Genomic DNA, 24,781 nt, shown 5'->3' with positions numbered 1-24,781 from the left:
AGATTTGAATGATTAGCTAGTTTTTCCCTGCCCAAACAGAATGTTTGCCACAATTCAGAATACTATTAAATACTGATAATAATCATAATAGTGATAAACACTTACATGATGCCTACATGCCAGGCAGTACTCTACATATTTTAAAGCCATTAACTCAACTAATTCTAAAAAACAACAACAACAACAACAAAAAAACAAACAAACAAAGCATGAGCTAGATGTCATTGTTTTCTTGATTAAATAGATGAATTTTGTAGAGAGACAGCAGGACCCAGTCACTCAGCTGAGGTCACATAACTAGTTACCCAGGGAGCCACTAAACCAATCCAAGCTATTTGGTGGAAGTCATATCTTCAACCAGAATGCTATCCTGTCTGTTTGGGGCTATTTTCTATCTTATTTCTCTGGATTTGAATGCTACTAAGTTTGCATTTTTAATGTTATCCCCATTTCATGATTTTGGATAATGTTCTCTGTCTTACAGTTTCTGGTAGTGAATGTATTTGAATGCAGGGTATCATTACATTAAATCACATTAACTGAACTCGTTAGTAAGAGTTGGATTTAAAGAACAGTAAATTTTAGGGGCGCCTGGTTGGCTCAGTTGGTTGGGGGTCCAACTCTTGGATTCAGCTAGGGTTGTGGTCTCAGAGCCCTGGGATTGAGCCCTGCCTCAGGCTCTGTGCTCAGCTCAGAGGCTGCTTGAGATTCTCCCCTCTCCCCATTTTCTTTCCCCTCTGCTCCTCCTCCTGCTCAGGCTCTCTCTCTCAAATAAATAAATAAACAAAATCTTTAAAAAAAGAACAATATATTTTAAAATACAGCATTTTAATTTCTAGTATATACAGATATTGACTTAGAGATCATATATAGATTCTTAGAAGATCTACAGTTATAACTTTCAGAATAACATAATGGCTTATCTTTATGATACAAAGTATATATTGAAAGTGGTTGAGAATATCCAAAAGGTATGGTTTTAAAAACAATTCAAAAGGGGTGCCTGGGTGGCTCAGTGGGCTAAGCCTCTGCCTTCAGCTTAGGTCATGGTCTCAAGGTCCTAGGATGGAGCCCCACATCAGGCTCTTTGTTCAGTGGGGAGCCTGCTTCCTCCACTCTCTTTGCCTGCCTCTCTGCCTGCTTGTGATCTCTCACTCTCTCTCTCTGTCAAATAAATAAATAAAATCTAAAAAAAATAAAATAAAATATAAAACAATGTGAGATATTACTCCTGCCACTTCTTACATTAATTTGCTACAATGGTCAATAATGTTTTTAAAATCTTACCATGCATTTATCATGGTACTGAGAGGAGTATCATCAGTGTTGAATCAGTGAGTTTAGTGGGCAAAGGTGAAACCTAGTGAATGTTGGAATAAGAGTCAATTCCAAATTAGTGGCATATAAATCAAGGTTAATGTTCAATCTTCACTTTCATCCGTAGTATGCTAATTCCTATTTTCTTAATTCATGATTTGTGGGAAGAACATGAGAACACTTCTTGTGGGAAATCATGGTTACAAATCTTCTTGCATTTCCCCAAGAACTAGCAAATACCTAGCACTAATTTGTTTCTTTCTTGGACCATCATAGATTTCAAGGAACATGAAAGTAGATGAAAATGTATTTTTTGTACCTGAAAATGGTATTCACTTCTCTGATCCTTGTAACAGTTTTGCAATAGGGAAAGGGAACATTGAACTGCATTAACTTGAGAGTGAAGTTTAAACTAAGAGAACGCTGGCAAAAGAAAAACTGAATATTTGACTTTTAGGCTATAGCAGCCGTTGAGTGAGTGACTGGCGGTCACAGACAGGGAGGCATACAGCAGAATTGAGACCTGCTGATGGATTTTCTGAGTACTTGCAAGCTGTTATTTATAGGGCAATGTTTCACACTGCAATATACTTTTAGCTTATTTAAAATAAATATACATTACTTATTAGTTTAAATATTTTGGATCATGTATTTGTTGTCAAGGTGCCTTTGCTTTCAACTCTGGGAATGCAGAAGAATGAATTGCTACAGTTGCCAAAATGCCAAAACCAGAGAATGAACGCGTAGGGCTTAGTTTTATTTACAGACCTGTGCAGCCTCCTTCTTGGAAGTTGAAATAGCCACGAGCACAGCGGTCACATTTCTTTCCTGTCACTCCAGGTTGGCACCAACACTGACCGCTTTCTTCACAGTCGAATGATTTCGACCCAAAAGAATTGCAATTGCAGGGAACACACCCCCTCCCCGATTGTAGGCCAAAGGTTTCAGGCTGGCATAGAAAAGGAAAGAGAAAAATTAAACTTAAATTAATTAACTCATTATGAAACAAGATGCACAACACGAAAACGTAAGGTAGGAAAGAGGAACCTATGGATTGTTGAGGTTCTTCACTGATGTTAGGACAATGAGGTTGTAATTTGACTAATGGATCCTTTTCTACAAAATCCAAAAAGAAGAGTATGATTATTTTAAAATTTTATCAGAGTTTATAGCAGAATTAGGGTAAACTATCCTTCCTGTCGGCTATGTTTTCACCAGTCTTTCCTATATTTTCCAAGATTTTAACAGCAATGTGGGGAACTAATCTAGGGGGTGTTACTTATATTTTAAGTGAAACATTTACTTGTTTCATTCCTAATAATCTGAATTGATTAATTTGAGACCTTATGAACTCCTTCTGCTTGTTAAAAATGTTTTCGATATTATTGACCAGAAGCCTACAGTTAAAATTAATGTTTTTCCTCTAATATTTGATCTAATTTTTGTCATCTCTCCATAAATACTTCTAATTATCATTCTAGGGCTTACATTATAGATATAACTTAGAGATTTATGCCTATGCTGACAAAATAATTGGTTTACGAACATCTAGGTTCTAGGGTTTCATTTTAACAACTAAAATTGATTTGAGAGGGCACACATCAAAGCACCAGATTAGGTAGATGAAAGAAAACTTTTATTCTCTGTTGAGTTATTCTTAGGCATATCTCTTATCTTGCATAACAAATAACTTTCTATGATCGGTTTTCATTACCAGCTTTGGCTTGAAGTACATGTTATCTGACCTATAGTGACGATGTTAGAAAGTGTGGATGGATTAAAAATTACCTCTACTAGAAAAATGGAAAGTGCATATCCTACTTAAAGTACAACAGGGTTGTATTTTAAAATATGAAGTGTGTCACATTATTATGGTATTTTAATCTGGGAAATTAGTCTTGGTAATTACTTCTTTGTAAAAAAATAATTCCTATTTGGGATTATTAGACTTAACAGTTACTTCCTGGTATGAATAAATCTTGCTATATAATGGGAGCCACCCAAAGAGAAACAAATAAGGCTCATTATATATTCTTGCCATTATTGTTAACAGTATGAAAAACAGTTCTAGAAAACAAAATCACACTGAAAATTACTCTCTTAAAATGAGTATAGCTAAGAACAGTTTTGGTTTTTAAGTATAAAATGGGTTGATAGAGTTTAATAATCATTTAATCTTTGTATTTACTGCTGGCTTTATTTTTATTTCCAGTTCAAATTCAGATGTCATCATATTATTGAAGAAGAAAGTGTGTTTGTGGAATCACTATATTGTACACCTGAAACTAATGTAACACTATATGTTAACTCTACTGATACTGAAACAAAATTTAAAAAATAAATGAAGAAAGTATCAGTTGTAACAAATGGCTTAACATACAATTTTGAAATTAAATTTCACTATATAAGGAAAGATTAAGACATATATGCTTTTTATTTATAATATTATACCTGACCTAGAGAAATAATCAGAAATTGAGAAAATGGGTTAAAGTATGAGCATGCCCATTACAGTATTATTTATGAGAGTAACTTCTCAGTGTTAGAAAGTTGAATGAATTAAATTAAATTTATAGCATTCATGCCATAAAATAATATGCCAACATTAAAATCCTGTTTTGAAACAGTTTTAATGAGAGGAATATGCTTAGGACATAGCATTATGCAAAATTTCAAAAAGCAGAATACAAAATTATATACACACTTTTATTCCAATTATATACCTCTAACGACACACATACCATTCAGGCACACACAACTAGAAACATATGTACATAGAAAAAAAGACTAGAACATACTACATTAAAATTGTTTTTAAAAATTCAAATCATAAATATATTTGCATTTCTTATGCAAAGTATTTTGCATATATTTCCTAAATTTTCTTAACTTAGATATCTGAATTGTAGAGAAAATACGTTAAGTTCATCTTTATTTCTTAAATTTTTTTTCACTTGGCATATCTATATATCTTTAATGGATATATCTATACAGTATTAAATAAACTTTCAAGTCATAGTTATTAAGAAAATTTCAAAGTTCATTATGTAAAAAAAGTAAGAAAAAATATCTCTACCATACTTTTCAAATATTTAAATAATGTAACTTTGAAGAGCTAAGTTACACTATAGAAACAAATTTCATCAACAAAATTTTAATGAATTTAATGTACAAAAATTTAATTCAGAGACTAGGGAAAATTTTTGTAGTAAACAAATTAAAAAAGTAGACGTTCCTAGTCAGTAACCGAGATTAATGAGAAACAGTCCCTACCCAGTGTCAATGAGAAGTCTGATGGTCTCCCAGAAATTATTTTCACTTGGGGTAATAATGACAATGAGCACTTATGTATTGCGCCTGCTGGGTGCCAAGCAGTGTTCTGAAGCCCTTTGCAAACATGAATTCATTTAATCCTCCAGACAATCCCGGGAAGTAGTTATTTCCATCACCTTTCAACAGAGTGAGGAAACTGAGGCCCAGAAAGGTCAAGTAATTTAATCGGCAGTGGGAACACGGTGGGCTGACATCCTCCAGTTTTTCTCTTGTGGATCCACTGGAGAGCTCACCCCAGGACATGCTTCTCCCAGTCAAAGACTGATGACAATAAATTACTAGAGCCTTCCTGCCCAATCCAGGATGCCTCTCTAATGGCTAAAGGGTGCTCGGGCACTCCCCTTCGGCCAGGCAAGCATTTGGCATTTTGGAAGAATCCTTCCTTTTCTTCTTTCACTTCCATCTGGCCTGCACCACAGAAGTCTCCCTGCTCGTCATGCTCTCTCCTCCTTCATCTTTTATAGGCATTTCCTCCCCAAATCTCTTCACATCTGCTTCTTGAAGGATCCAACTGACAAAAACCCTACACAATGGGTTTGTGTACAGAAAGAGGGAAGGAACAGTCTTACAGCTAGGATGTGGTAAGACTGGGATTGGACCTGAGGCAGTCTGGTGTCAGAACTAGTGTTCTTAAAATATCAACAAAGAACCTAAAAATAATGTGGTTTTTTTCCCCCTTTTCTATTCCTTTGCTTTTTCCATTACTCTCACCTTCTTCTATCCGTTACCTACTGCTCCCCCTACAGGCTGTCATTCTTCTCTGGCAGGTCTTGTGTCCTGTAACTCTGCAGCAGGGTCCTGGACCTAGTTTTCCTCCTTCCTCCTCCTTTCCCTCCCCTTCCTCCCTTTCTCTCTTCCTTTCAGTATTTGCTTTCTTTTGCCTTTTAAGATGGGGGCGGTGGGGTGCTAAACTTCTGTAGTAGAAAACATGCTTCCTTACTTTATGTATGTGGTATATTTGTAGGATGTGAAAATGTGTGACTTGTGGTAACTATGGGCAAACTTATGATGTGGAAAAGTCTCAAAGCCATCAATTATGATGAAATGTTACCAGAATAACAGAGCAGTGGGCTACATTTTCTTGGGAAAATCACTTTCTCTGCTAGATATCCCTTCATTTGTTCATTCATAGAAGTCAATTTGCTCCAAATGATGCCTGCAAGTCCTCCCACTTCTAAGATCATAGGCTTCTACAAATAAGCTTTCATTTCTCCAGATCCATGGTTAGTTGGGACTTTTATGAAACTTGAATATACTTTTAAAAATACACCAATAGGGGTGCGTGGGTGGCTCAGTGGGTTAAAGCCTCTGCTTTCGTCTCAGGTCATGATCTCAGGGACCTGGGATAGAGTCCCGCATTGGGCTCTCTGCTTGTCAGGGAGCCTGCTCCCCCCCCCCCCCCCGCCCCCGCCTGCCTCTCTGCCTACTTGTGATCTCTCTGTCAAATAAATAAATAAAATATTTTAAAAAAATACACCAATATAGCTCCTTCCAAAGGCAAGGCTGGAAGCAGGAACTGCCTAGTGTTTACATTTACAGCTGGCACACTGAGCAACCACGACTGGGAACAAGGCCATCGGGGAAGGTCCGCTGCAGCACACAGAACACGACATGCGGAGGCATGAGCCATGCACTGCCTCGGGGATTACCGGAGCGGGGGCCCGATAGGCTCCCCGAGGGCACCCGCTGGAGCTGCTGACAGCCCACCTCTGAGGAGGCCCCAGCACCCGCTGCGCTCTCTGTGACCGCTCCTCCTGCCGCTGTGCCTGCATGCTGAGGTGGCACTGTCGCCCTACGAAGCCAGATTTACAGGCACATCTTCCTGTCCCATCACACCACGGCGTCACAGAGCCAACGGGATTGCAGTCACATAGCACACAGAATTGCTTCTCTGGCTCCCACCACATACTGGGCTTTAAAAGCCAACAGAAAATAGAAACAAAGGAACAAAAGAGCATTTGATATTATTCAAGAGATTGACGCAGATGATATTCTCAAACTGCCTACAGAGAGGCCACTTTGCCATCTGAGAAGTGCTTGTTTTGTTGAACAGCATTTATCACCAAAATACATATTTATAAGAAAGAGGTAGTGTGGCTCCGTCACCCTCGTGGAGGGATTGAAGGTGCTTGCCATCCGGAAGGCAGGGTGATATGTTCAAGAACAGAGAGCAACATATTTGTTGCTTTTATTTCCTTTTAGAAAAAACAATGTCTTTTATTTCCTTTTAGAAAAAACAATGTCTCTAAAAATATGTGGATTAGCTTCTCTACTGGAAATTTCAGTTAAGTAGAATTTGCTAAAAACAAAGGGTGTGATGCATTTCCTTCTGCCAGCATAAGAGCAAAGAGTGTTTTACTCACCATAGACTGGGACTAACATGATGCGCTATTTGTTTCAAAAACATCTGAATTGCACAAATACTCCACATATTCACTGCCAAGGAAAGATACATTGAAGTCAAAAGCTAAAGTTCAGCGATTTTTTTTTCTATTTTGGAAAAAACCTTTCGATGATCCCAGTGCTGGTACATATAGAATTGCATGATCCTGAACTCCTCTCTCCATATATTTACTACGCACATCGTTGAAGCCTCATGAACATTTTCCAGGAGGAAGTGATTCTTCATCAGCTCCTGCTCCTTACCTTACACTCATCACACCGCCGTCCCTGCATGTTAGGTTTGCACTCACACTGTCCCGTCCTGGCATCACAACGCTCAGAGAAGGAGCTGTTGACATGACAGCGACAAGCTGCAAAAAACAAGAGTGATCTGTGGTTGGGAAAACACTTCCTGGAGTATTAAGAAGCTTACTAAATAATAATATCCCCCAGATGGTAATGCTGGAATTGAGTTTTGATGATGATACATGTAAAGCTATATCATAATGCCTGGCATATAATATGTTGTTAAAACATTACTGTAATCATTATTATCCCAATTTTGAGAGTGAATTTATAAATGTTATATAATCTGTATTATTTTATATCTATTGTGTGTGTATGTAGACACACATATATGAACAAACACACACACCTTTAAGATTAGAAAAGTATGTAAGACAGAGGAACTAAGCAGATCTTTTTTCCAAAGAGGACATCAACGTGGCCAGCAGACACAGGAAAAGAGATTCAACATCACTAACCGCCAAAAAAATGCAAATCAACACCACAATGAGATATCACCCGATACCTATTAGAATGGCTGTTATCAAGAAGACAAGAAACAACAGATGCTGGCAAGAATGTGATGAAAAGGGTACTCTTGCACACTGTTGGTGGGAATGTAAATTGGTCCAACCACTTGGGAAAACAAGGTGGAGTTTCCTTAAAAAATTCAAGCTAGAAATACCATACAATCCAGCAATCCTACTACAGGATGTACACTTAAAGGAAATGAAAACAGAATTTCAAAGAGATATATACACTCTCATGTTTACTGCAGTACTATTTACAATAGTCAAGATCTGGAAATAATGTCCATCAAGGATGAAAGGATTAAAAAAAAAAAAGAAAAATGTATGGTGTATATAAATGGAGCATTATTCAGTCTCGACAAAGAAGAATATTCTGCCATTTTCAACAACATGGATGGACCTTGACCACATTATACTAAGTGAAATAAGTCAGACAAAGAAAGCCAGCTACTGCATGATACCACCTATACATGAAATCTGAAAAAAAATCAAACCCATAAAGAACAGGTAATAAAATGGTAGTTTACCAAGGGATGGATGGTGGGGCATAAAACTGCTATTGTTTAAGGGTTCACACTTGCAAGTAGTAAATAATAAGTAGTAAATAAGCTATAGTGCTCTAATACACAGTATAAGGAATATAGACAATATTGTGTATATTGTATATATTGTGTAATAGAATAAATATTGCTACAGTGGCAATCATATTGTAATATTGTAATATATAGGTATATCAAAGTTACATGTGTATACCTTAGATTTACACAATGTTATATGTCAAATATATCCAGTTAAAAAGAGTATAAGATGAAAACACTGTGTTAAGTCTATTAGGAAAATACCATTATAATTTTTAAAAGTCACTTTGTTTTGCAACTTATATACTATTTTCAATACATTTGGTTTAAGTACTCTTTTGTCATTTCTGTGTTATGAAGTTGTTTGATGCTATTCTGAGATATATAATAAATCGGTCTAAAAATTAAATGGTATTTTCACAAACAGAACATAATTAATGGCTCACTCTGTACCTACAAGTGTATTTTCAGTGGTACCTATAAACGCACTGACACAAGGGGAGACGACACAGGAATTTAGAATATTCATAGGTGGTTTTGGTAAATTTTGTGCAATGCCTCATGTCTCTGGATACTTTGATTTTGAGCACAACTTAAAAATACATTATAAATAGCTATTCCATTGGCCTATGCTATTTTCCTGTTCATCTGACTCAAGGTTGGGCTTAGTTTTACTGCTTTCCTAAAAATGGCTGAATTTTTCTCCCAGCAATTTTGCCTTCAGTTTCTGCTAACTTGATACAAATTTGGTACCCATTGAGGGACTGGCCTTAGCAGCAGCTGTGATTTTCCCTAGGGAATAATCGCTAAAGCATACTCAATAGCAGGGATGTGAGAAAAAGCTAACACAATATTTTCTGTAAATATCTATTTCATTTGATAGTAGAAATGTTGAATATACTTTAAATTTCTTTTTTAAATTAATTTTTTTTTAAATGAGAGTAGTTGACATGCAATGTTACATTAGTTTCAGGTGAACACTGTAGTAGTTCAACAAGTTTATACATTATACTATGTTCACTACAAGTGTAGCTGCCATCTTTCCCCATACTTCCTTTTAAAATATAATTTTAATTTCTTTATGTGAATCTCATATATACTATAGTTCAATTTTTAAGATTCCACATAATCTAGAAGTTATTTTTTTCTTAGAATGAAGAATATAGGATTAAATTTACCATAAATTGATATCATCTTAGAAATAACAAGAGCAGGGGGCGCCTGGGTGGCTCAGTGGGTTTAAAGCCTCTGTCTTCGGCTCAGGTCATGATCCCAGGGTCCTGGGATTGAGCCCCACATCAGGCTCTCTGCTCAGTGGGGAGCCTGCTTCCCCCTCTCTCTCTGCCTGCCTCTCTGCCTACTTGTAATCTCTGTCAAATAAATAAATAAATAAATAAATAAATAAATAAAAATAAATAAAATAACAAAAGCAGTTATAGGATACAAAATCAATGTACAGAAATCTGTTGCATTTCTGTACACCACTAATGAAATGGCAGAAAGAGAAATCAAGGAATCAATCCCATTGACAATTATACCCTAAGTCAAAAGATACCTAGGAATAAACCTAACCAAAGAGGTAAAAGATCTATACTCTGAACGCTATCAAACTCTTAGGAAAGAAATTGAAGATGACACAAAGAATGGAAAAACATTCCATGCTCATGGAATGAGAGAACAAATATTGCTAAATATAGCAAAAAATGAACAGCTAAATATATTAAAAAATAGATACACTGCCTAAAAATATATACATTTAATGCAGTCCCAATCAAAATGCCACCAGCATGCTGATGGCATTTTGATTGGGACTGCATTAAATGCATATTTTTTTTTCACAGAGCTAAAACAAACAATCCTTACATTTTTATGGAACACAAAAGACCCCAAAGAGCCAAAGCCATCTTAAAAAAAGCAAAGCAAAGCTGGAAGCATCACAATTCTGGACTCCAAGTTGTATTATAAAGCTGTAATAATCATCAAGACGGTATGGCACTGGCACAAAAATAGACACATTGATCTTTGGAACAGATCCACAGATCTATGGAACAGAATAGGAAACCCAGAAATGGACCCACAACTATATGGTTTACTCATCTTCAACAAAACAGGAAAAAATATCCAAGGGAAAAAAGCCAGTCTCTTCAACAAATGGTGTTGGGGAAACTAGACAGAAACATGCAGAAAAATGAAATGGGGCCACTTTCTCACACCATACACAAAAATAAATTAAAAAAGGATGAAAGACCTAAACTGAGACATGAAACCATCAAAATCTTCGAGGACAACACAGACAGGAATCTCTTTGATGTTGGCCATAGCATCTTCTCACTAGATACATCTCCAGAGGCAAGGGAAACAAAAGAACTATAGGGACCTCATCAAGATATAAATAGCTTCTGCACAGTGAAGGAAACAATTGACAAAACTGAAAGGCAACCTATGAAATAGGAAAAGATATTTGCAAATGATATATCTGATAAAGGGTTAGATCCAAAGTCTATAAAGAATTTATCAAATTCAATACCCCCAAAAATAAATAACCCAGTTTCTTAACCCAGTTGAGAAATGGGCAGAAGACATGAATAGTCATTTTTCCAAAGAAGACATCCAGATAGCTAACAGACACATGAAAAGATTCTTAATACACTCAGCATCAGATAAGCACAAATCAAAACTACAATGATATATCACCTCACACCAGTCAGAATGGTTAAAATCAACAACACAGGAAACAACAAATGTTAATGAGGATGCGGAGAAAGGGGAACCGTCTCACACTGTTGGTGGGAATGCAAGCTGGTAAAGACACTCTGGAAAACAGTATGGAGGTTTCTCAAAAAGTTAAAAATAGAAGCACTGGCATTTTTAAGAGAAATATATGACCCAAACTATAACATATATATTTAAAAAGAAAAAATGTATTTCTTTGTAGTAGTATACTTTCCATGAACCAACCTAAAGAAAACTAAAATAACGATTTATCATGAATTTTCTCTTCTTGAGGGTTTACTACCTATGCACAGATGAGCTATAAAATATATGAAAAATTATAAAAATAGATAATATATTTCTTAGGCTGAAGAACATTAAAAACCCTAATCATTTCTATATGTACTTCACAGCAAGTGGTATAAAATTGGTGATAGTTTAAGAATGTTTTTATACCATATTCTCCTACATGTTCTTATTCCATAGATCCCCAGTTTACCACAATAAAATGAGTGGAAAGATCTCCTCAACTTTATTGAGGGAACTACTGGAAGATAGAAAAAGAGCCCTAAAATGAGCCAAACACAGATACAACTACCACGAGCACTACTGCCAAAGGAGCTACCATGTGTGAGCCTCCCAGCTGCCCTGACCCCTGTGGCAGGGCACTGGGTACTCCCTGTGGCTAGATCCTTTAATCCACACCCCCCCACCCCCTGCACAAAATCATGACCTTTTATGTAAATGAGGAAACTGAATCTTCATGAGGCCAACGGTCTTGTCCAGGGTACGTAGCTAGAAACTGTAGATCTTAGATGATGTCTTTGAATGGGAGAATTTCTTAAGCTTCCTATGATTTTACACAAGAAAACCTACAATGTTTAAAGGCACTACTGTGCCTGTTGGAAATTTTGCTTTAAAAAAAATTCCAATTTATAGGTGATAGTCATCAATGCTTATTGTTCTAGAGAGCGATTTATGGATTTTGTTTGTGGCTTTTTAATAAAAGGTGAAATATTTACTTGATCTGAAGAGACCAGAGTATGAGAGTGAGAGTGATTTGTTTTTAATTTAACAAACTGTCATTTTTAAAGTACAAAAATCTGGCACTCATCTTCCCAACCTGTGAGAAGAAAGGCACATTTGTTATTGAAATGGGGTCTCCTACCTGGTCTTTGGTGCTTAGAGCAGGGACAATAACAAGACACTACAGTGGTTTCTATAATTTTGCAGCTCCTAGGTCCCAACTGAATGACTGGAAGAACCCCTTCTTATATAATGAAGTGGGCAGAAGTGAACTGTGGATATTATAACCTGACCTACCTACAGATTATGGCAGCAGGTGAAGTCAAGGATGGTATAAAAATGCTCAGGTGCAGACACGGACTCACCTTCCACTGGATTCTGCACAGAAAGCTTTCCTTTTCCCATTACTGCTAATATGAAGCATTAGTAAATTATATGCAGTGTCAAATAAGACAGCTAAGGAGGAGGAGGTGACAGGAGAAATGTACTGATTAATATGGGTGAGGCCCTACAATAGCCAATTTTGTGAAAGGAAATGCGGAAATAGCATTCTGTGAATAGTCCTAAGGTGAAGGTCAATTATTCAACAATTACAAATGCCACTGCATAGAAATATGGGCAGAATTTTACACCTATTATGAAATGCAAGAATGTAAAGTTCACATGTGAAAGCATAACAGATGAACACCTATAAACAGGTACCAAAGCAATCACAGGGACAGATAAATTCATTTTAAGAAAATGATTATCACTGAGATACACAATAAGGATAAATGGGGCTTACCTAATTTCTAGTCTTCTCTCCTATTGTGGGCACAAGTTTGTTTTACTAATCTTCATTGCACACATCTACAAAAATGTGTGCGTCATTTAAAAAACAACAACCCTTTGACAAGGCAGCGATTTTCAAAGGATGGACTCTACTCGTACAAAGAAATATTTTAAAAGGTGCAGACTCTGTATACAGGCTCTGGTTCTATGATACATGTATCCACCTCATCTCCTTCCCTCCAATCCCCAATCAAGAACTCATCAGCTGCTTTGAGGTGCAATGCATCAATTCTGTCAGGGGCGTCAGTAGTTCAGGACTTACGCTGACAGTTCTTTGCATCCACGGCGTCTCCAAAATACCCATCAGCACAGAGCTCACAGAAGCGGCCTGTTGTACCTGGCTTACATATCAGACAAGACCCAGACAAGCTGTCACAGCTGCCAGGGATGGAGAAGTCAAGGTTGTCATTGCACTGGCATGGCTGACATGATCCTCCGGGTACAGAAGGTTGTCCAAAATAGCCTTCTGCACACCTACGGGGAAAAATTTCATCAGTGAGTATCTGGGAGGAACTCACAAAACCCACTGGGGGCAATGTTTGTATATTTTTCACGCTACCCTCTCCCAGGATGATAAGCTTTCCTTTTAAGTGTTCCTTCTCTCGAATGCAAGGTGATTAAAAAATGTTTTTCTATAACTGTAGTGTAGATACAAGATGAAATCCTGCCAGCCCCACTAGTAATTAGATTTCAGCCAGGAAAAAAAAAAAAAATCTTGTCACTGGCACCGAAGACGAGACCAAAGCATAATAAGAAATCTGCTGTTGGCACTCCGGAGGAATCCAGGTCCATGTTGGAAAGCCTTTGTAGTGCAACACATCATATGTATCTACTCCAATTGGTTGTTTTCTGTACAAATATGTAAGGTTCACATTTTTTGTTGTTGTTGTAACAAAAGCTTGTTATGAGGAAACAGACTTGCAAGGAAATTCAGCAGTGAGAACTCAGAATTTATTAAATAGAAAATTGTGACTCCAAAGAGTCTCATTATTATTCAGATGGGGGCTGTGGGTATGTCTGTGTTAATAATAGGTTTGTATATATTTGCATTTCCATAAAGAGGCAGATTTTCACTGAAGAGCCTTTCCCAAGAAGCAGGTATGCCAGCATCTTGGGGTAACAAGCTGTAAGGTGATGCTTAATTGTGCCCACAACTCGTATTAACAAACTCTAGGTCTCTCTCTCTCCCTCTCTCTCTTTTTTTTTAAGGACTAAATGCTATTTTACATATTATTGGGAAAAAAATTGTTTATTTATGAGGCATAGCAGAGATGATTTTTAAAATTGTAGTATTAAATTTCCCTTTATCCATATGTTGTTTCAAAATGCTACTTAATGTCACAGATGCACAGATACAGGGTTTCAGGAGGCATCTATTTATATTCTGCTCTGTCTTCTCTTTCAGTTACATTTGTTCACGCTTCATATTAAACCACACTTGCCAAAGGAGAAGCAAAACAGGGCCTTTCTAGTCTTACAGTCAGGCTGGCTCTGTCATCTGTGCCATCTTAGCAAAATAAAAAGTCTTTTGCGGCAAAGATCAAAATTGAAGGGGAACAAAAACAATGTGGGAGAATATCATTTCAATAGTACACTATTTTTATGCTCATCGATTTGCAGATATATAAGCCACTGTGTAGAGAAATGCTCTCTACCATTCAAAATAGAAATTATTTAAATCCATTACATCATGTGAGGGCATTTTAATAACATCACAACTATGGGCCAAAGTCAATGACTCTGAGTTTTCTAGAACACTTAAAAGTGCCATAATAATTGTTTTTTTTTAGAGGATTAACCTTTTACCATAATTTTTTAAAATGAGATTACTAGTTTTAATTATATTCACAAAATATTGTATAAATTGCAAAAGCCATAGTATAAATATTGTTTGGAAGAATACATCATCCACAAATATAATTGCTTATTAATTATCTACTGTAAAATATGAACTAACATTTTAGTGTATATAATTTCCCCACAATCTCTTCAGAAGTGGTATTCCATAAAGAAAATAGGAAGACACTTTTGAATTTTAATCCAATTCTCCTTGCCTTACTTGATATGCAGAGCTTATGATCACATCCACATATACTCTCATCTCATTTTGTTTACCATTAACAGACAGACTTTGCTCCACTAGAATAACGATATACAATGATCATTATCGCAGCCAACAAAACCGCATTATTTTCAGCTCAGTTTCCTCAAAATGACTTACTGCCCTCAGGAGAGATGGCATTATATAATAAGATCTGGGAATTTTTCTCAACATGGATACCAATTAGTAAGCCCCCAATTCTTCCACAATAAAAAGGAACCCTTTTTTCATGAGAAAATTATAACAATCAAGTAGACTAATGGAAGAAGCATCTTTTCCTTTTTGTTATAGAACATGTAGGAAAGCATACTGAATATACATGATAGATAATTCATATGCTGCTCTATAAAAAGTGTGCATTCAGGTTCTATTACTGGTATGTATATGCATGTGTGTTTCCATACATAGTATAGTAGTTTGAGAGACATAAAAATGTGTCGGTAGAAATTAAAATGTAATTCTAGGGTCAGGGACTATAATACTGCTAATCATATACTTTTGTTAATAAGTGTTTTATAGTCTGATCAAGTTGGAGTCACTTAATTAAAATTAGTGTGAATAATAGCCCTTTAACCCTTGCCAGCCTCTCAGTTTTTCACTCTACAAAAACTAATTGTAATTTGAAATCTCAGGGTCTCCCACTTTCATATGTAAGGCAGAATGAGGACACTTCTTAGCAGTTTATTGGATTCCTTGCTACAGATGGACATCCTGACAATACAAAGTCACTGTTTCTTTCCACATATGCTAACTTTTTTCATACCAAACTGCAATATTTTAGAAAGAGAACCTTTAATGTAGATGAGATTCTAGAGTCACATGCCATTATGTAATATGATACTTTCTGTTGATGAATCAGGAACAATATTAGAGAGTGAGAGATGACAGAGGGAGAGCAGAGGGAGAGGGAAGAGAGCAAAAGTGAAGAGAAATGGCAATGAGAAGTGCAGAGCAACACTGGCAAGATTTCTTTTCCTCCGCTGCATCATTTTTTTCAATAACTTTTGGCTAAAGTATGTGGCCTACAGTCTCAGTCAGTATCTATAGACTAAACACAGTACTTCGATATCTATGAGCATACTAGAAAAGCTCTCACTCTTTTCCTCTCCTGCCCTTACTCAAATACCTATGGAACATTTTATCAGGCTAATATAAATAAGGCACAATCTTGATGCTGCTGCCCATGGAGAAGAAAGACGTACTTAAAAATGTAGCAGGGAGCTACTGCAGATATGCCAACATCCTCATAGAAGCACAGAAAAGGGCAACCAATTCAGATTAGGAATCATTAAGGACCCTTTCAGGATGATAGAGTTGAACTGGAAAACTTGAGCAGGGTGAGTCTCACGTGGAGAGCTGGAAGGGCTGCAGAGGGAACAGTATTGGTGAAGGCACAGAGGAGGGTGGCTGGAGTGGCTATGCAATAGGTATGCATTCTTACTACTTCCCCTGTGACTGAATCAGTTAAAGACTGGGTGGGTTTGTCTGCTTATGTGGTTCCTTTCTGCAAATTAGGAGAAGAAAAGGGTCCTCTTTGAGCATATGCAGAAAAACGAAGAGAGAGTGGACATACTGAGCAGCCCGGGACGTAAGCTCCTAAACTCCCTCTCGGCTGAGTACTTTTGTGCATTTTACAACCTGTACAACCACATAGGAGCAGACTTTGGAAACCTTACTTGGAGTCACAATGTTGCTAATGATATTACTGAGTTAAGTGTGACCATCTTGCTTTTTCTATTTCTGTGACTATACACTCCATGTCCGAGACTCAAGGGCTCAAGGAGACTCAGGCATGAGTAGAAATTCTCAGCAGTATCGTGGTAATACAGCAATTAGACTCAATTCAAAGTCAGGAATTTATGAAGCAGAGAATATCTAAATAGGATTTTGGAACTGAAACTTAAAAAGCAATAAGAATTTTTTCTGACCTAGAATATGAATCATATGGATAAAACTATAGGTGAATTTTCTGAATTACAAGCAATTAGGTTCCAATACCTTCTGCACTCTCAGTGGCCATTGTGAAAGGAGTCTTAACTTTGACCTCTCTCTCCTTACATGAGGAGCTGTTAAAAATTTGCCAGCTAGGGAGGGGACAGGGCTTTGGGGGTCCCTGTACCTCATTAAGTTTCACGTGGTCCAATATATCCTACTGGGTCAACTTGCCACATTCTTTTTCCTTAAGATTTATTTATTTATTTTGTGTGTGGAGGGAGGGAAGGTGTAAGAAGGTGGGGGAGAGAATCTCAAGACTCCCCACTGAGCTCAGAGCCCGCCCATATGGGGCTTGATCCCACAACCCTGAGATCATGATTGAGCTGAGACCAAGAGTCAGATGCTCAACTGATTGTGCCACTTAAGCACCCTGCCACAGTCTTTTTAAGTGTCTCTCCATTAAGTATGATATATTGCTGAGTATGATATATATGATATATACTTTCAGAATAAGATTCTGGAAGTAGCTTAGTGACCAGTAGAGCAAATGTGACTAGCATTTAGCTCACTTTTTCTCCATGTTATTTTAAATTTTTCCTGATGCTCCAATACTCATCCTTTTTCACCCTTCAAGGTATTTTCTTTGTTTTTCTATCTTTTCTCCTCCTTGACAGTGACAGATGCCCAGAATCTTAGAAAAGTGCCATGATGAATACCTCATTCTCTCATTCTCTCTCCTTTTCTCTTTTATTTAAAATACTCCCCAGAGGAAAGCCGCAATATCTGAAAGTATGGGTGCTTGGGCCCCAAGAAAAAGTTTCTGAAAAGTGTAACTAGTGTTCTACATGTTACAGACTATCAGTCAGTATCTTAAATAAATTAAAAAAAAAAAAAAGCAGAATCAGACACTATAAGCACAGATGTTGCCCTCAGGGGTGGGCGCTGGAGGTTGAAAGGGAGAGGAAAATACAGACTTCCAGTTATGGAATGAATAAGTCACAGGGATGAAAGACACAGCATAGGGAATACAGTCAATGGTACTGTGATAGCATTGTATGGTGACGGATCAGAGCTTCACTTGTGGTGAGCATAGGATAACCTATAGAGTTGCTGAATCATTATGTTGTACACCTGAAACTAACGTAACATTGTGAGTTAACTAAAAAAAAATAGTTAATATTTTGTCATATCTTGTTTTGCCGTCCTCTTTTTCATGATTGTTTCTATTCCCTCATTTCTAGCAGCAAGACCATCATGTGCTACATGACTGAATGAAAAGATCTGACAAGGATGAAAGCAGAAAGTCCAGGAATCTTCTGGACTTTGGGATTCAGAAGTCACAATTTCTATGAATTTGGCCCCTTTTGCTGCAATGCATCCTCAACAGAAAATGGGATGAAGTTAGAAAAGGCAGTTGGAGAAGAGATGAGTAGAGTGTTGGTGGGTCCCAGAAGAGTGAAGGCAGCAGAATGAGTCCCACACCCCTACTAGTGGAAGTAGTGCAGAGTTATTCAACTTGAAGGGAAAGGCAGTTGGGAGGACCAGAAAAAGGAAGAGGTTGGCAGAAACATCCTTGGATGTTTGGACCACCATCTGTACATTGCCCCCCACAATACACTGATACATACACACAGAGCCACATACTCACACAATCTCACAGCCACACATACACTTACAGAGCCATACATCCACACTCGCACAGAGCCACACACATAGTCACACAGACACACACACTCACAGACACAGATTCTCACTGAGACATACCACACACTCAGCCAAACTAACTCATAGTTGTACACACACTCATAGCAACACACAGACACACTCATAGCTACAGACACACACATACACTCACAGTCACATATACACTCACAGACACACAAACAGTATCATACACATAATCACTCACTCACTCAAGCATTCAGGTTTCTTGGTTCTAACTAAGCTTGTTAGAATTTGGTTCAAGCCTGAGAGATGGGGAGGAAAAAAAAAACCCCAAAATTTTTAAATTGAGATATAACTGACATATAACATTGAGTGAATTTAAAGTATACCTGACTGAAATTATGTTTCTAAGCTCTCACAGCTCCCACATATAGAGATTTGGTCTCAAAATAGAAATTAAATTGAGATAAAGAATATAAAGTTATAATTCCTGTCCACCACCTGAGTTGAGTCTGAGATGCATATATATATATATGCATCTATATATCTATATCTATATATATATATATATAGTCACACAAGATTAGAAAATGCTGAGTTCTAGCATAATGTGTAGAGTGGTCCAATCACTACGTTGTATACCTGAATCTGATTAATGCTGGGTGTCAACTCCACTTCAAGAAAAGAAAAGAAAATGCTGAGTTAAAGAAATTAAACAGATGTCTTCCATCCAGGACATGTCAGAACTTTTAACATGCTAAGAGATACTTCATATACTTATGTGATCACAGAACTCTATTTCAAAAACATCTACAGTTTGGGAAACACTGCTCTACTTTTCCAATGCTGATTTTATGTAGATGATGTGCACAGACTGATTACACCAATCACTTGCAGAATAGTTTTGATTACAAGAGTTTCAATGCAACCAGGCTCCTCTTCTTCCTCTGAGCTGTACTTGCCTCGCCTTCCACCTCACCCTGCGCATCCTCAAAAATGTCTCCCCTAATATTTTGAATTCCTCTAATCATGGACTTCTGAGCTCATATAAATACACAGAAATGATAAACCCTAAATATTCCTGGAAAACCCTATTCCAAATTCTGGCTAGAAAAAAAACAATATTCCATCTTCCATATAGTAATAATTTAAGATGATTTTTGACCGAAAAACTTGAACTGGAGAGAAGATATGCCATTTTAGAAGCGGCATATGTCCGTTTCCATTTTTTTTTTTTTTTAAAGCCGCTTAATAAAAATTTTAAACAGAAAATCATGCTCACTGTCAGGTATTTCTTTCCTCAGCAACTTTGATTATTCAGATTAGAATTGTCTCCAGAATACCTTCCATCATTCTCGTTCACTTTAGCGATGTGAGCTGCTTGAAGGTAAGGACAGTACAAGGCATCTGTTTGTATCCTACTTCAAGCCCCATGCCTGGCACATGATAGTTGCTAAACTGATGTTTTGTTAAATAAATGCAGAACGTTCAGCTGTACCTGGTTCAAAAAGGGTTGTCTACCATGTACCGAAAATATAGAGCACGAAGCATAAATACATCAGAAACTATGCTTACCTAGATAAGTGATTTAATGGCATTGTGTGACAGAGCAGCTATCATTTTCCAGTTGCTAAAAAAAAAAAAAAAAACAAAAAAACAAAAAAAACTGCTTGTAGTGAGTCAGGGGGTTAGGCATTTGATGTAAGTCTGTCTTCGGCAATGATGTGTCCTACGATTATACTAAGTAACATACAAGTAATATACATGTACCCTCCAGGTTTTTCTTTTCTTTTCTTATTAATACAAAGACCTCCAGTTCCTCAGTTGCATATAAATCCTCCCTGTTTCAGTTCTATTCTTCCTTTACTCATTTACAGATGTTGCCATGCTCACTCATGCTTGCTACTGCTAGGAACCGTCCCTGGCACCATGTCCACAGATGGCTAGCTATTGGCTAAACTCTATTCTTTCTTCTGGTGATTGGGTCCTGCTTCATTAACTTTATGCACCCTGGCTGAACTAGGGGGACAAGAGGACAGGAAAGGAGAGGCAGCAATAGCCCTCTGTGGTGTCTGCCTTGGTGATCATCGGTAAAAGCAGGTCAGGTCACCTCCTCTGCTTCCCGCATCCCCCAGTAATGACAGCAAAAGGGATGACTCCCAGGGCTAAAACTGGAAAGATGTTGGTGTACTTGTCAATGATACCATGGGAGAATTTTGTACCATTTTTATACTGGGACTGAAATACAGAAGAACGTTTCCTTCAAAAATAGTTCAGGGGAAAAAAAAAACCCACACAAATTACATACAATAATATTCCTGGTTCCACTGCAAAACAACCTAGTAAAATCAACAGGAATTAAAATACAGGCTTAGAATTAATTAGAAGAGGCTAGACATCATGATAATAAATCACGTTTTCTTTCTATTTTCAAATACATTTAAGGTAAATTATGGACCCCTTGCTGAACTATGAACTACACATTTAAGCCACATTTTAAGAACAAAAAACTAATTATGAAAAATAAATGGTGCCAACATGGACAGTGAGATAAATCTTAAAGTGCATGACTTTCCACTTGAGCAGTACTTTCTAGAAAGATTGTAGGTTAATGCTTAACCTTTAAGATTAAAACATTCATCAAACACTCTCTGAGTGAATGGAGATTTATAGAGCAATTTCTAGAGAATAAATAAACTATAAAAATAAGATGCATGTGTTTGACAAGTACAGTGAGAAACTTTATTTCACCTCGCCAAGTGTGGCGGCGTTTCTGAAATAGTGCGAAGGATGATAATGCCTGTGGTTTTATACCTCCCAAGGTAGAAATCCTCGTGAAAGACGGTGCAGTCCATGCTTACCTCTCACAGCGTGGTCCTGAGTACCCAACAGGGCAAGCATCACAGATCATTCCGAGACTTCGGTCTAAATGGCACGTTGGGCTAAAGCTGTGTTGATGTTGTCGGGGAACAACAGAGACAAGGAAGAAGCATATACACAAAGTCATTAGCAGCATGTTTTCATCTCTGCGTCTCCAGGACTGCTGTGACAAAGGGTACACAGGCTGGTCATTCTTGTCTCACAGATGGAGATGAGGGCCTGGCCAATCGAGGATGAAATGACATTGCTATTTCTGCAGACGGGAATATAGCCCAGTGGAGAGCAGGAGCCTTGTGGCATGTTATTAACTGACTTTTAACTGTTCTGGGTCTGTGATCATCAGGAGCAAGTGGCACTATAGAGTTGTTTCGTATGGATTGCCCAGGCCTGGCAAGACATGGCATCAATTAATTTCTTTCTAGCCAAAATCCTTCTGAATTTGAAGCAGCTCAGAAAATTCTGTTAGAGATCCTGAAAAACTCAGTATGCGATCTTGGAAGTAGTGGTGGTAGTGGTGGTTGTGATGGGTCTCCTACTTTCAGTCCTGGTACTGTGTGTGTGGAGGTGTGTGTGGGTGTGCGGGTACATATGCAAGCATGCGTGCGTATGCATAAGAGGCTGCCTGTGTGGACCCATGGGGATGCTATTAAGTCAGGTGAAATCCTTCAAAAAGTTTTCAGAAGAGACAAAGCATGCAGATTCTGCTTAAAAATACAATCAACTAAGCCATCCCCCAAAACCTTGCCATCACACATCTTCTGGTGTTCTGAAGTTGATCACTCTCTTTGTACATATTTCCAGTTTGGGTCTGAAGTAATGGATCTGAAGACCAAATTAGGATCCAGCAGAGTGATTACAGAATTACATGCCAGCCTTCAAAAACATGTACGAGCCTAGACATACTTCTTTGCCTTGTGAGAGGCACCCCTCACGCGTGAACTCCTACCCCAAGACTGACATGCTCGCTCTCTGAAAGGCCATCAAAGCTTCTGAATTCTGTGAGTTCTGCTGCTCTACCAATTTAATATAAAATGTTCCCCATTAGTCTCTCTCCCATTATATTTTCCCTAAATAGACTTACTTTTCTGTTTTATATATGACAGGACAATTCAATAGAGGCTTGCTTGATGCTAAATGAATGTTAATGAGCGAACAGCAAATTAAACGCTGCAAGTCCTGATCTTGTTCTGCTCCTGACACTTGAATGCCTTTGGAATCCTTCCTTGACTTTTGTGCAGGTCAGATCACAGGTACCATTTCTGAATATTACTCCTCTGGCTTAATTCAGAGCAGTCCTGCAAAGATTTAATAATCACTTTTTTTTTTTTTTTGATAGTAGCAAACTATTAGAACCAAGGACTTCTATCATTTAAAACATTTCAACTTAGTGGAAAAGTCAAAATGAATCTGTTGAGGTAATGCTGGGGGGAAGCCTGGGTTGGGCTACCTTGAATTACAAATATCACCCGGAAAAAGAACACCATGTTAAGGGGTTGGGGAGGCTGCCACAAGCAATGGAACTGAGTCAACCAGATTGTGCTCAGGGAGAGGAGGGCTATCTTTTGGACAGCAGCCTGGTATCTGCCCCCAAAAGGACCTCCCCAGGAGTGATTTTCTTGGCAGGTGAATGACTGGATAGGAGAAAACAAGGCCCATGTAAAAATGGAAATAGATTTTTTTTCCCCTCCTCACCCCGTGATTTGCTATTGTTTCCAGACATAAAAGAGGAGACTGGATTTTTGACAAATCTCTGGAATACATGTATGTCTTATTTTAAAACTGGCATTCTATAACTGTCTCATTGTCTAGGGACAAAATGACTCTAACTGAAAGCCCCAGGTCTCTCACTCATATGGGACTCCAGTGATTGAAAGAAAACCAAACCAATTATTTTTTAAAATCCTAAATCAGTTTACCATAAGTCATGTCAAAGGTGCTTGACAGGGTTTCTGACACTTTAAAACTATAAAATAGATTTCAAATTCTTAAATATACTCATGTGTCAGTTAAAACCAACAGGAGTAAAGTAAAATGCACCTACTGACAAAAATCAGTAATTTTTCAGGAAAAAAAAATAAGGAATAACAATATACTGGATTTGACTAGCTCTCTACATTTTCAGAGGACTTTTATTAATAATTTTATCACATTTGCACAAAAATATTATAAGCAGGTTGGGGCAGGCATCATTTGTCTTGCCCAAGGTCATAGCTAATATCCAGAAGCCTTTAGTGTGGAATCTAGGACTTCTCATTTCTTTTCTTTTTTTTTTTAGCTTTTTGTTTTTTATAAACATATATTGGACTTCTCATTTCTAATTTGACATTCTCCTTTCCCTGTAACCAGCCAGCATTCATTCTACTGGTAAGAATTAAATAAGTTTAAACTTTTGGTAATACATCACTTGACATGATGCATCTAAATAAAACACCCTCATAAATTATGTATTTGTGATTCAATATTCTTTAAACAACATAAACTGAAGGTCTCCTCCCTTGCCGCTATAATTACAGTTACTACTATAGGGAAGAGGACATTCAACAACAAAAATAAAAAGAAAATGGGAATTAAACATGTACAACAGAAAATGTCTACAGAATTTATTTTGGCAAAGGTAGCAAGCAACTTGACACTGATTTTGGCCAAAAGATGAAGCTAACTATTCTGTGACAGAAAGAGGGAACTGTAAGATCATTGTTGACTTCCAGTGATTCCAAGATTATGTCACTTCACTCTAGCTGGCTAGCTCTACATTGGAAGAGAGATTGTGTTCTGCTTCCTGAACTATCCACTTCATGCCACAGAAGACACATGGGATCTAAGAACAGCAGGCGTTTTCCACAAATAGGAGGAGGATGAGAAGCTACTGGTCGACTACCTAATAAGGACCTGCACATGGAAATAGTTCTTTTTAATGGCTGAACATAGATTCTTAGATTTTTTTTTAATTTTTAATTTTTTATAAACATATAATATATTTTTATCCCCAGGGGTACAGGTCTGTGAATCGCCAGGTTTACATACTTCACAGCACTCATCATAGCACATACCCTCCCCAATGTCCATAACCCCACCCCCCTTCTCCCAACCCCCCGCCCCACAGCAACCCTCAGTTTGTTTTGTGAGATTAAGAGTCACTTATGGTTTGTCTCCCTCCCAATCCCATCTTGTTTCATTTATTCTTCTCCTACCCACTTAAGCCCCCA

At 37.5% G+C, this 24,781-nt stretch overlaps 1 protein-coding gene across 1 annotated transcript in view; it reads right to left on the bottom strand.

Annotated features, from left to right (window-relative positions):
• LAMA2 (laminin subunit alpha 2) overlaps window positions 1-24,781 on the bottom strand; it is a 638,355-nt gene that overhangs the window by 237,690 nt on the left and 375,884 nt on the right. The window contains exons 18-21 of the mRNA XM_059400698.1: window positions 21,557-21,643; window positions 13,257-13,468; window positions 7,297-7,403; window positions 2,086-2,266 (exon numbers count right to left, since the gene is read on the bottom strand). Coding sequence (XP_059256681.1) covers window positions 2,086-2,266; window positions 7,297-7,403; window positions 13,257-13,468; window positions 21,557-21,643 — 587 coding nt within the window. The remainder of the gene's footprint in view (window positions 1-2,085; window positions 2,267-7,296; window positions 7,404-13,256; window positions 13,469-21,556; window positions 21,644-24,781) is intronic.

Source organism: Mustela nigripes, chromosome 5 (assembly GCF_022355385.1).
Source record: "Mustela nigripes isolate SB6536 chromosome 5, MUSNIG.SB6536, whole genome shotgun sequence".
Taxonomy (NCBI): domain Eukaryota; kingdom Metazoa; phylum Chordata; class Mammalia; order Carnivora; family Mustelidae; genus Mustela; species Mustela nigripes.
The sequence above is the reverse complement of the archived record's forward strand: the minus strand, read 5'-3'. Positions and strand labels throughout refer to the sequence as shown.